This window comes from Nyctereutes procyonoides, unplaced genomic scaffold, assembly GCF_905146905.1.
Source record: "Nyctereutes procyonoides isolate TBG_1078 unplaced genomic scaffold, NYPRO_anot_genome, whole genome shotgun sequence".
NCBI classification, from domain to species: Eukaryota; Metazoa; Chordata; class Mammalia; order Carnivora; family Canidae; genus Nyctereutes; species Nyctereutes procyonoides.
Genome location: NW_026575052.1, coordinates 46,438,836 through 46,450,870, shown reverse-complemented (window position 1 = coordinate 46,450,870; position 12,035 = coordinate 46,438,836). Strand labels below are relative to the sequence as shown.

General features: G+C 41.6%; 1 protein-coding gene across 1 annotated transcript in view; it reads left to right on the top strand.

Moving 5' to 3' along the window:
* Positions 1 to 10,561, top strand: part of KCTD16 (potassium channel tetramerization domain containing 16) — a 249,698-nt gene extending 239,137 nt beyond the window's left edge. The window contains exon 3 of the mRNA XM_055332215.1: positions 10,107 to 10,561. Within this exon, the coding sequence (XP_055188190.1) occupies positions 10,107 to 10,561 (455 nt within the window). The remainder of the gene's footprint in view (positions 1 to 10,106) is intronic.
* The last annotated feature ends 1,474 nt before the right edge of the window (positions 10,562 to 12,035 follow it).

Here is a 12,035-nt window from a genome sequence, read left to right as displayed (position 1 = left end):
CTCAACTAGAGGTGATTTTGCTGCTCAGAGGACATTTGGCAATACCCAGAGATGTTGTGAATTGTCTTGACTGAAGAAGGCAGTAGACGATAGTGAGAGAGGCCAGGGATGGCCTGCAGATAACATCCTACAAGGCACAGGACCGTCCCCACAGCAAAGAATTATTCAGCCCAAATGTCAGTAACAGGGAAACCCTGCCTTAGAGTGTTGTTAGAATAAAATATTTGTAAAGCACTTAGTATTGCACATGACATGTGGTACATTCTCATCTTTCATTAATGCCATTTGTGAATTCCTAGGCTTCCTCTGTCAAGTCCAAGCATTGTGATGAACTAATTCACACTGAAGTGTCAGACTTGTTCTGTGGGTTCATACACTTTAAAATAAGGCCTGTGAGATTCTGAGTAAATCCCTCTGATAGAATGTGAGTTTTCCTGAAAGCTAGGCAAGTGTGTACCTGTGAGCCTCATCTTCAGGAGGTGTGAATTAAGTGTTGTAATGACTTACCTCTCTTCACCGGTTGTAATGATTCAGTGAGATGGTGCAGGTAAAGTGCCAGGCCCTATGTGTGGCTTAGCGTAGGTGCAAACATAGGTGAGCATCCTCATCAGTTAAAGGTACCACTCATGCTCCCTCCTTCTTTGTCTCCATGTCTGTCTCTCTGTCCCTCTCCATTAGGCATGTAGTAATATGGCAGGAATCTGCTTCCTCCAGACTCTTCTGTCTTGTGTTCTCTTGACTGTACACAACAGTGATCTCTTCCTGTAAGCTTCCCCGCCCCAGACGAAAGACTGTCCATACATGAAACCCTCTCTAGCTGGGTGTGATATTGCCGACAGAGCTCCACACCTTCTGAGGTGTGTCTCTAGCAAGGTCCCAGACAGGTCTCCAGACTTGGAGTTCAGCTCTGATGTTATTCTTAAGCCACTTTCTTTTTCCTCATTATAAAACAAGGGTGCTCAGAGGCATCTGAGGTCCTTTCTGGGTCTCATACTCTGAAGTTCTGCACAGGCCTGCTCACAATGAGCTCTGCACCATCATCCAGGCCCTTCTCATGGTTGGCTGTTCTTATCATTGTCCAAAGTTTTCTGGTTAACCTAACTCCCTTTAAAGTAGTTTATAATTTATAAATGTTTTAAGACACTTCTTTTATGTTATCTGTGATTCTTTTAAAATTCACAGGATTCTATAACCCTTAAACAACTCCTCCGGGTTGATTTGGCTTTTTTTTTTTTTTTTTTGCCAATAAACCATAGATTGTTAGGTTTCGATTTTTCCCCTTTTGAGGAGGTATCACATATTGGTTGGTTGTTCAAAATTCGTTAAGCAGTATTAGTCACTATTATATCTTAATTAACTGACAAAGAGCTCTTTTTCTTGCACGAATTGAGTGCATACTTCAAATACTGCTGGGTCTTACCAGGGCCGCATTGATGGCACGGTGGAGGGAGCACTGCAACATGGTGGAGGGAGATGGTGTGCGCACACATCAGGAAGAGCACCCATGACACTTCACCCTTCATTTTATCCTTTTCACTTCTTTCCAGTTGGCTTGACCAACAGAGCTAAGATTTCTTATATAAGTCCTATGGATTTTCAGTTAGTTGATTACTTCTAAAAGTGGCTGAAGTGCTAAAATCACTGGGGCTATCATGTCTGAAAGTCAACAGTTCAACCCTTTGGGCCTATTAGAATTTTTAATATCTCTGGTAGAAAACTCTTGCAATATTGAGTATCGTGTCCCCCCAAAAAAGCAGAGGCTTTGTATTAAAAGAGATTGGGATTGGAATTCTCAATTTGTCACTTGTCCATTCTATAACTGGATCAGGTAATTAATAACCACTTTGGGTGATAATCTCCACTTCCATAAAAACAAAAGAATAACATCCACCTCATAGAATAGTATGAAGATTATATGAAGTGCTGAGCACAATAATCAGCACAAAGGGGACCCTCAACATTTATATCTATATTATTATGTTAAGTTTCTGGCTTTGGAAGTACAGCTGTTATCCACTACTAGAATGACTGTGTACAACCAGTAACAAGAGAATCTGAATATATCTCCTGAGAATTTTAATCAGCTTTGTTGGAACTAGTCTAGAGACGATGTACCATTCCATAAAAGAAACTAGTTACCTCTAAAGTAGTTTAGCCATGTAAGAGTACCTGCCCCTAAAGAGCCAACCAACTTTAGTGCCAGAGTTACACAAGTGCTCAGAGGATGATAAAGGTAAATTAGACATTAAGTGTTTATATGAATGTGATGTTGTGTTCAATACTCTTCCATATTTAAGGCAAAATAACTCGCACTAGATTAAGCAAAGAGAATTTCTGGCTTATGAAATTATAAGCCTAGGAATGGGGCCAACTTGAGACAACATGGAGATGCTGTAGGGCTCTGTCTCTTGACTGTGGTCAGCTTTGCCTGTCTAGATGGGCTTCTTTGTGCATGAATGTTCTTTTCCACCTATAGGCAAGATAGGATATCAGTGAACTGATATCCCCCTGGCTTCACAACATCCCACATCATAGAACATACATTACCTATAAACTCCAGTGGGAGAATTTCAGTGAAGACTGATTCATACAACTTGGGCCCCATGCTTGGGACATGGAAAGTTCAGATACGGGTTAGATATCCTCCTCTTGTGGCCAGGCATGGCAGCATGAGTGACAGTCCCTTTGAGACCATATGGAATCAAAAAGAGGTAGTTCACAAAAGGAAGAAAATAGATGTTTCTATTGGAAAAGGGGACGAATAGGGTCACTTGGGTGGCTCAGTGGTCAAACATCTGCCTTCAGCTTAGGTCATGATCCTGGGATTCTGGGGATCAAGTCCCACATCAAGCTTCATGCAGGGAGCCTTCTTCTCCCTCTGTTCTCCCTCTCTCTATGTCTCTGCCTCTCTCTCTCTCTGGGTCTCTCATGAATAAAAAATAAAAATAGGGGAAAACAAACCCTATAATAATTACATGTACATTTCATTCTAAGAGACAAAAGACCCTGAGATATTGATTGAGAAGAGTTGTCGTTTGGACTAGTTCAAGCTTGTGAAAAATTGGTGCAGAAAATGTAAAAGGTAGTGGCTGAGCTGGAAGCCCAGATATGAAAAGAGATAAGGATGGGGCCGAGGGACTTGCTTATGAAACAGGGAAACAAGGACTTTTAGGGCAGGAGTAACTAAGTAGGATCTTAACAGAAAAATGCTGAGACCAGGAGGAGGAAATACAATGGAGAGGAAGAAAGCAAGAAAAGGGCAAAAGACCTTGGAAAATGAAATTAGTGTGTCATCCAGGAACGTTGAAAGAGCAAGGCAGCAGGCCAGGAAGTCAGAATTCAGGATTTCCTGCCTTATGCAAACTATCATGTTGTTTTATTCAGAGAGAAAATCCTGAGCCAGGAGGATATGACTGAGCCTCACCAAATTGGAAAATGATATGAATAGAGAGCATGGTTGAATGGCTAGGAAAGTTAATTTTTCCCTGAAGTTGTGTAATGTCTTTAAGGATTTTTATATCAATAAATAATTGAATGATGATCAATTAAAAATTATTTTTTTGTGTGTATACACACAAGCACATACATACATTTATTCAATTCTGGATATGCCAGTGGATCTTGCTGTTAACTCTTCTGGTCAGCAAATTTGTCATACGCCCAGTGGTATGCCTAAATATTTTCCAATTTGACTACCTTTGCATGTCAGATTTTTCATTCCTTTGTGTATGTGTGTGTGTGTGGAAGGTTTACTGTCTCTTTCACATACCCTAAACCAAAATTTATTTTCTCTACCATCATCCATTTCCTCTCCCATTCATTTCTCATGCCAATGTTTCCTGGGCATCTGCTATGACATGCCCTGAAACCCTGGTCTGTATGTTGTCTAGAGTGTGCCAGAAGGGAACAAACAGGGGCCTTACAGTCAAATGTGAGAGAACAGACACTGAATAAACAAACATAGAAACACCTCCATAATCACACATAACAGTGGTGCAAAAGAGGTGGGCAGGAGGTTGGGACTGGCTTTGGTTGGGTTGGGAGATAGAGGTGAGGCCCTGAGAAAGTGATATTGCATCTGAGCATTGGAGGACAGAAAAGAACTAAACAGGTGAACATCGGAAACAGAACGGTCTGGGCAGAGGGAGAGTAAATACAAACCCTAAGGTATAAGAAAGGGCAGCAGGGTGAGAACTGAACTCAGTGGTAGTTTTCTGTTGTTTGCATTTCCTGACTCCTGTGTTAAAGCAGCTGTTCTAGCAGGTCAAGTACCACGTCTTTCTTTTCTTTCCAACCCCTGGCGGGGTCAGCGTGCTCTTATTAAGCTGTTGTCTCTCAGCCCCAAGCCCACGCCTCTTGATTCTGCCTTGCGATACTGGGGCTGAAATTCAGCTGGCCACACTTGGCCTTGGCCCAGTGGGCTTCCTTTGGGTTCTGTCCCGCTGTGGGGCTTGTGAGAGGGAGGCTGTAGGAATGGAGCCGACGAGGGCCCCTTGTCTGCTTGCTGCTCGTCAGCATCAACTCAGCCTCATTTACCTCAGAAGCAGTTGGTCCCAGGTCCCAGTTTTGTTTTGTTCTTTATTCTGCAGAGCAAGGCCCTTCAGATGCCAGGACCGCCAGGCAGTGTGCCCTCCTCAGATGCCTGGGTCGTACCTCTGCAGAGTGTCTCTTGCAAGCTTCCAGGTTCTGATAACCCCATCTTCGTTTGATTTGTCTCCTCAGCCCCAAATGTGGTAGCACTATCTTTGTCTCTTCAGTGCTATGTTTTTGCATCTTTTTCATCCCTCCAATACCTGTTTAACCAGTTCCTTATATTAAATTCTCCCTTGAAGATTACAGATGCAATGCCTATTTTCTTGACTGGCACTGACTGATGCATGAATGATTTAACTGTCTGCTCTTACCTAAATTTTCCACCTCTTAATGAGGAGCCCCAGCTGGCCCCATCCAAGGCCAAATGTCCATGAGTGGAAAAGCAAGGAAAAAAGGATGTTTATCAAGCTGAAAAAGGTATTTTTCTCAGAAGTTTGCACAGCCTGCCTATTCCCAATCTCTACTATGAAATATCTTTTCCAAGGTTAGCAGAATTATAAAAACATCAATTTGGCCATTATTGACTTTTCAACTGGGATACCAAGAAAGTCTTTCAGCAGGCTCAATAAATTAGATCTGGCCACCTAGCTCCCAGACTGGCAGGCTCCTACATCATTGACAGAGAAGACAGGGGAAAGCAGTTTTCCCAGCTGTTGCTGTAAATGATGTGCATTGTGTTCACAACCATTAGCAGGTGGAGAATTTGAAGTGTGGGTAGATTGCAGAGCTGCCTCTTTTAAAAATGCATAAGCACTTTGTGAGTTTGCTAAGTCATGTTTCACTCAGCTCGGTTTGAATTTTTCATAGAGGAGAAGTATTCTGTAGTCTTTCCTCTTTTATTCCTTCTTTATCAGTAAGGATTTGTGCAGTTAGGGCTATAGTCAAAAGGGGCCACGTACAATCACGCAATTTGCCTGATTGGTCCTCAATTTTTCCAACTTGTAAAATGTTGGAAGATTTGAGCTTTAAGGATTTAAGGTGATGGAGGGCCCTGCTCCTCCCTATTTAATCCAAAATACAGAATACTCCCAGCTCTGGGTTTAAATTTATTTTATGTGTCTTCAAGTAAAATCTTATTTCAGTGGACTCATCCATTTATAAAATTCTAAGCTCGGCACGGTGAAGGAAACTTCTTTCTAAAACTGTCCCCTGATCACATGCCATGTGCCAGACACTGCCCGGTGCTTGTGGTTCCTCTCCACTCCCACACCAAATCCAGATATTACTAAATGTCATGATGAGTCCAGTTTCAGCATCAGTGTCCTTCCTCACATGATGTTCCAGCCAGACCTAAGAGTTGGTTGTAGAGCAATTGGGAGAAACATACTTGTCCTATCTAACATGCTTCTCGTTTGTATTGTTTATGTAAGTTAGTGCCTGGCTTTCAATAAAGCAAAGAGGTATAAATGAATGGAACACTTATTAGGTGCTTCAGACCATGAAGCACCTTTACATTAATTGTCTCATTTCATTTTTTAAAAACATCTATGAGGGAAATACTATTATTAGCTTTATTTTTTAGATGAGGAAATTAAGGCTCAGATGAAGTAACTGACCAAATTTATCCAAACTGACAAATTGTGGGACCTGATTCTGAAGCCTACAATCTGTGCTTCTATGTTATGACCTTGATACAATTCAACATATGTGTCTGACCCATTCATTCATTCATTCATTCATTCATTCATTCATTCATCAGTTATCAAACCCTTATTATATGCCAGGCACCAAGAATGATATAATATCTGACAAATTAAGCAATGATTTTTTTTATTTTAAATTTTATTTATTTATTCATGAGACAGAGAGAGAGAGAGAGAGAGAGAGAGAGAGAGAGAGGCAGAGGGATAAGCAGGCTCCATGCAGGGAGCCCCACATGGGACTCAATCCCGGGTCTCCAGGATCTCGCCCCGGCCAAATGCGGCGCTAAACTGCTGAGCCGCCGGGGCTGCCTGCAATGATTTATTTAAAAGTAAAGTAGAACTATTGTACTCTTTGACTTTTAGCAACATTAATAAACCCCTCAAAAGACAGATTTTTTAAAAGATTTTATTTATTTATTCATGAGAGCCACACAGAGAGAGGCAGAGACAGGCAGAGGGAGAAGCAGGCTCCATGCAAAGAACCCGACGTGGGACTTGATCCCAGGACTCCAGGATCAGCCCCAAGCCAAAGGCAGATGCTTAACTGCTGAGCCACCCAGGCGTCCCAAAAGACAGATTTTTTTTGCTTTTTTTTAATATCAATAAATCAGACTTTTCTTGAGATGAAATGGTTTTCTTCCTGGATCTGGCTAATCAGCTGTAATGTATTTTCTCTTCAAATGGAGAGAATTATCCCAGCCTGTATTGAAACCTCAGCCAATTGGGAGCAAAAGTATATTGTAATTTGAAGTACCAAGGTATTTATGAGATCATAATTTGCTATAATTGAGGGGATTCTAGAATAGCTTGAGTTACAGAATTGATCTTTCACAGATCCTTCCACATCTGCCGGGACTGGGGAGCCCACGTCAGTGGGGCTGCAAGGGCAAACGGGTTCAGTCCCCACACACAGTACTTCTCTGTTGTGGTTTAAAACCCCTGCTCTGGTTAAGTTCTTGGGAAGGGGGTAATGAGACAGACAGTGTTTCCCAAAAAGAAACAGAGTGGTTATCTTCCCACATTGACTGTTTTTCACATTTCATGATGACTTCACACAGCACCTCTAGCTGGATTCATACCATCTTCTTCCTTGATTTCAACCTAATATATAGACTTCAGAAGCCTTCTTATGAATTGTCTTGCCAAAAATGTTAAAACATTTAAATGTTCTCATAAAATATTGAAACATGTGGTAGTATAACAGGCTCCACTAAAATGAAGCTGTTCAATTTCCCTTTAATAGTGATAGCGCCTAGAATAAGTGGAAAGTAATATTTCCATTTGCCTGGAAGCCGGAGGATCCCAGCTGACATTTAAATCCATGATCATCCTAGCGGTTCAGGGAAGATAGCTGCATCCGCTCTGGGTTCTTGGCTTAGACATGCAGTGGAGGATTGTGTGCAGCTTTCCACATAAACACATAGGGCTCCTTCCCATGATGGAGTTTGTGTTGTTAGATTACCTTTTAGAAAAGCCTCAGGTTTTCCTCCAAATTCACTGAATGAAATGACTTTACCATGGGGAAGGTAGCTCTTGGGGAGGAAAACACAGGCTTGCATTTCTAATGGTTCAGCAGGATTTATGGCCAAAATAGTTTGTCATCTGTTTTAAGATAATGGACAGGCATATCTCAGCATGTATTTCTTCTTCTCCTTTCTGTCTCCCCTTTCCTCTCCTTTTTAAAAAAAAATTTTAAGGCTTAGGTTATTTTCTGAACGTTTCTCATAAAGACTCAAACTAGATCAGATCTGGGTTGATATGATTACCTTGTTTTTGACCCAATGCATCAGAGCCATTTCTCCATTGAGTCATATTAGCATAGGGATGGCTGGGTTGGAGAGGTAGAGGCAGATGCTGCCATCAGAAGGAGAAAAATGATACCCTCAGAATCTGGGCTGGCAGACAAAACATCTCCTCTTGCTGATATTTTCAGTCACCAGCTGGTACATGTTGAGCAGTTTCCCTGCTGCATGGAAGATATTTATTGGTAATAGCCTGGGATAAGTAGGACATTATTGCCGTGGTGATTCCTTTTGGCTAATTGGATTGTTGCATTTCATTTAATGGGTATATAAATACAATGATTACTCAGTCACATTTTAAAAAGTGGTTTGAAAGAGTGGGTATACTTTAGAGATAATTTTGGAGTTATGATATACAGGGACTTTTTTTTACTCCCTCTGGAAAATGTGTAAGTTTCTATAAATATTTAAATCATTTAGGTATGTAGATGACAGGCCTTTTACAAGAAGACAAGGCATAGCTTTCCTAATAGTTTCCATTCTAAATTTCCTGTACTTTGACCATATTAGAGGTGGCAATAAAGTGGGAGCTTATTATAATGTGATTCATCATTTATGAAAGTAAGATATAGCACAAACCAAAACTGGGTCTCCTTTTAAACATATAACGACACTACATTATCCTTTTCCTCAATATTAGCATCATAAAGGGGATTCATTTCCTTTATTTTCTTATGGCTTACATGCAATGAACTATATGAAATGCCTAGCATATAACCTTTGATGAGTAAATGCTATCAAGCTCATGACTCTAAGAAGACTGAATGTTCAGTGGATAGAAAGCTGGGAGAAGTGACTTATGTTTAGGAATTTGCATTGTGCCATAATTGTGGATTTTCTAGTTCAAGGAGCCATCAACTGTGTATCTGAAAAATGAGTCTGTCTCCAAATAGCTGAATGCACTGCTGTGAATCAAGACTGAGGGAAATAGGGAGAGAGGAACTCACACTAGCTTTAAAATGATATAGTGGATCATGTAACTTAATAGTGCACTGTTAGTATCAGCTTCAGGTATGGCTGGATCCAGGTACTTAAAAGTTACTATTAGGATACACCCTCTTATTGAGTTTCTGTACCATACTCTGAGCTAACTGCTAGAATTGCAACAATGGGCACTTCACTGTGCCCACTTCCGGGAATTCATGGTGAGTAGCTGAGATGAATAAAGTAAAAAAGAATTATAACAAAATGTGGTTTGTGCAATAATGGAGGCACTTACAAAATAAAACCGTAATTTAGGTGGAGGGGATGATAAATATCTCTGAAGAGGGGTAAACAGACACTTCAGAGAGAAGTTAAACCCTGAACATTGTTTTTAAAGAAAAGCAGGAATTTTACAGTCAGGCAAATAGAAGAAAAACAAATGGTTAATTGCTTTGATTGTCATATTTGGGAAATCTGCATTCGAACCTCAACTCTGCCACTTATGAAATGTGCAAATTAGGGCAAGTTTCTTAAATTCTCAGTGTCTTAGTTTCGTTGTAGGGAATCTAGCAGTAGAGCTACTCAGAGTTGTCACGAGTCTCCCATGAGTTGATGGGTGTGCAGAGCTTAGATGGGGGCTGGCACAAAGTAAGACTCTCACAGACTTCCATTGTTGTACCGGACTGCAGTGATGTGGTGCTTTGGATCTGGCTTTAGCATCAGTAAAATCAGTAGCATTTATTGAGAGTTGACTGTGCATTATGTACTGCATTAAGAATTTCACTCGATTTATCCAAATCCTTCCTACAACTCTAAGGAGTAGGCAAGTGATTATCCTCACCTCCAAGAGGAGGGAATGGAAACTTGGAGAATGGAAGGAGACTTCCAAGGTGACAGGGTTAATAAATGGTGTAGCTGAGTAGCTGACTGCAGTGCCCATGGCCTTAAGCACAGCATACTGTCCTGAGCTTTCTCCCTTCAGTGCACTTGACTTTCGGGTACTCATGATGCAGCCCATCCTGTGTGCCTCTCACTTCTTGTAAGACATGGTTGTGGAAACGTGTGTGTGTATGTGTGTTCAGGTGCTGTGCTACTCCTCCAGGCTGAGCTGTCATTAACCCTCGGGTGCTGTGCTTGCTTGCAGGTGAGCCTTCGAGGTGGTCACCCTCCCACTGCGACTGCTGCTGCAAGAATGCCACAGGGGACAAGGAAGGGGAGAGTGGCACATCTTGCAATGACCTCTCCACCTCCAGCTGTGACAGCCAGTCTGAGGCCAGCTCTCCCCAGGAGACGGTCATCTGTGGGCCTGTGACACGCCAGACCAACATCCAGACTCTGGACCGTCCCATCAAGAAGGGCCCTGTGCAGCTGATCCAACAGTCTGAGATGCGGCGGAAAAGTGACCTGCTCCGGACTCTGACTTCGGGCTCCAGGGAGTCGAACATGAGCAGCAAAAAAAAAGCTGTTAAAGAAAAGCTCTCAATTGAGGAGGAGCTGGAGAAATGCATCCAGGATTTCCTAAAGATCAAAATCCCAGATCGGTTCCCTGAGAGAAAACATCCTTGGCAATCTGAACTTTTGCGGAAGTATCATCTATAGGGGAGGGCCAGGGTGGGAGAAGGAGTGAATCATGTCACCATTTGGAAATAAACCTCCTAACGAAATTCGTATTTGAAAAGGAAAGTAACAACTAACAATACGTTTGTTAGAACACAGTAGCCCATTGATATACTACTGCCTATTTACCTAGTTCACCTTAACATTTGAATCCACAGGGTAGATTTCTTTCCAGATGTGGAATGATAAGAAAATCTCTTTTTGGTTCCTTGTTTGTTTGTTTGTTTGTTAACTGGGTACCATGTGCTGAGTATCGTATGTATAATGAGAGCCAGCTACAGAAGAGTAGCAGAGAGGCTTTGGGAGTCCTTTATCCCAAACTGGGTTTTTCTCTCATCTTCTACCTCCCTCCTTTGAATGAGAATATGGTAGAAAGAGATCTGGCCCAATGGCATATGATTGGATTTTTTAATTTTCCTTTTCCCTTTTGTTTATGGGGTAAGGGGGGAAATGGCAGATTTATATGACTTTTCACTGAAATCTATTATGTGCCAGTTTATATCGACGCTGTATGCATGAGTATTTGTGCGACACAAGCACAACGATGTCTGTACATACACACAGTGCACATGTCCCCAGGGCCTGGGCATCCGAAGGGGAACACCTCTGCTCCCAGCAGCATTCTCTTAGACTACTTTAGATAGATGAGCCTCTGCTCCTTTCTTAAAACCCTTCCGGGAAGATCTCCCAGCCTCTATTGGCAACACTTTCCAACATCGGGTAACCCTGGTCATCAACAAATTGTCTTCCTTATTTTGAAATTAACACCCTCAGGCTCCATTTTACAGTTTTGCTCTTCCTCTGCACTAGGAGAGGGTGAGAAGACCTAGTAAAACATTCTTTGTATTAAAGAAACAAACATTCGTATCCACAAAAATTATGACTCAGTGACCCCACGCTCAGCCTTCTCTACCCTGAGCTGAGTTACCTTCCTTCCCTCAATGTTTTCAGAGTCCTTACTGCCCATGTTTTAATGGTGTGGCCTTTTCATGTGATCCATATTCAGTTCTCCACATCCCTGTGTAGTTGAAGAAGTAAGAACAACACACAGTACTTGAATAAGGCTCCAGCTTTTTGTTTGTTTCTTTAAGAGGGAATTGTATTCCACACACCGCCTAATAATTTCTCATGACTTTTTAAAACTACAGCGCTGCGTTGTTACTTTCTTGTAGCCAGTTTTGTCTGTGGGGTTATGGGATTTGGCTGTGCCTATGCTGGGATTTGGCTGGCATTTCCCCAGTGTCTGTGAACAACCCAACTAGATAACTAAAGCTTCAGAATTAACGTTTTGGCTTTCTAAAGTGTCTTTCTTGAATACATCTTTGACCTGTATAGACACAGCCAAAAAGAAGCTGTTACTAGCCATCTATCCATATGACTGTATTTTATTAATGTACCAATAGCTCTTTCATAGGCTTGTGGTAAATGAAGATTAAAAGACCAGTCTTTATTTTCA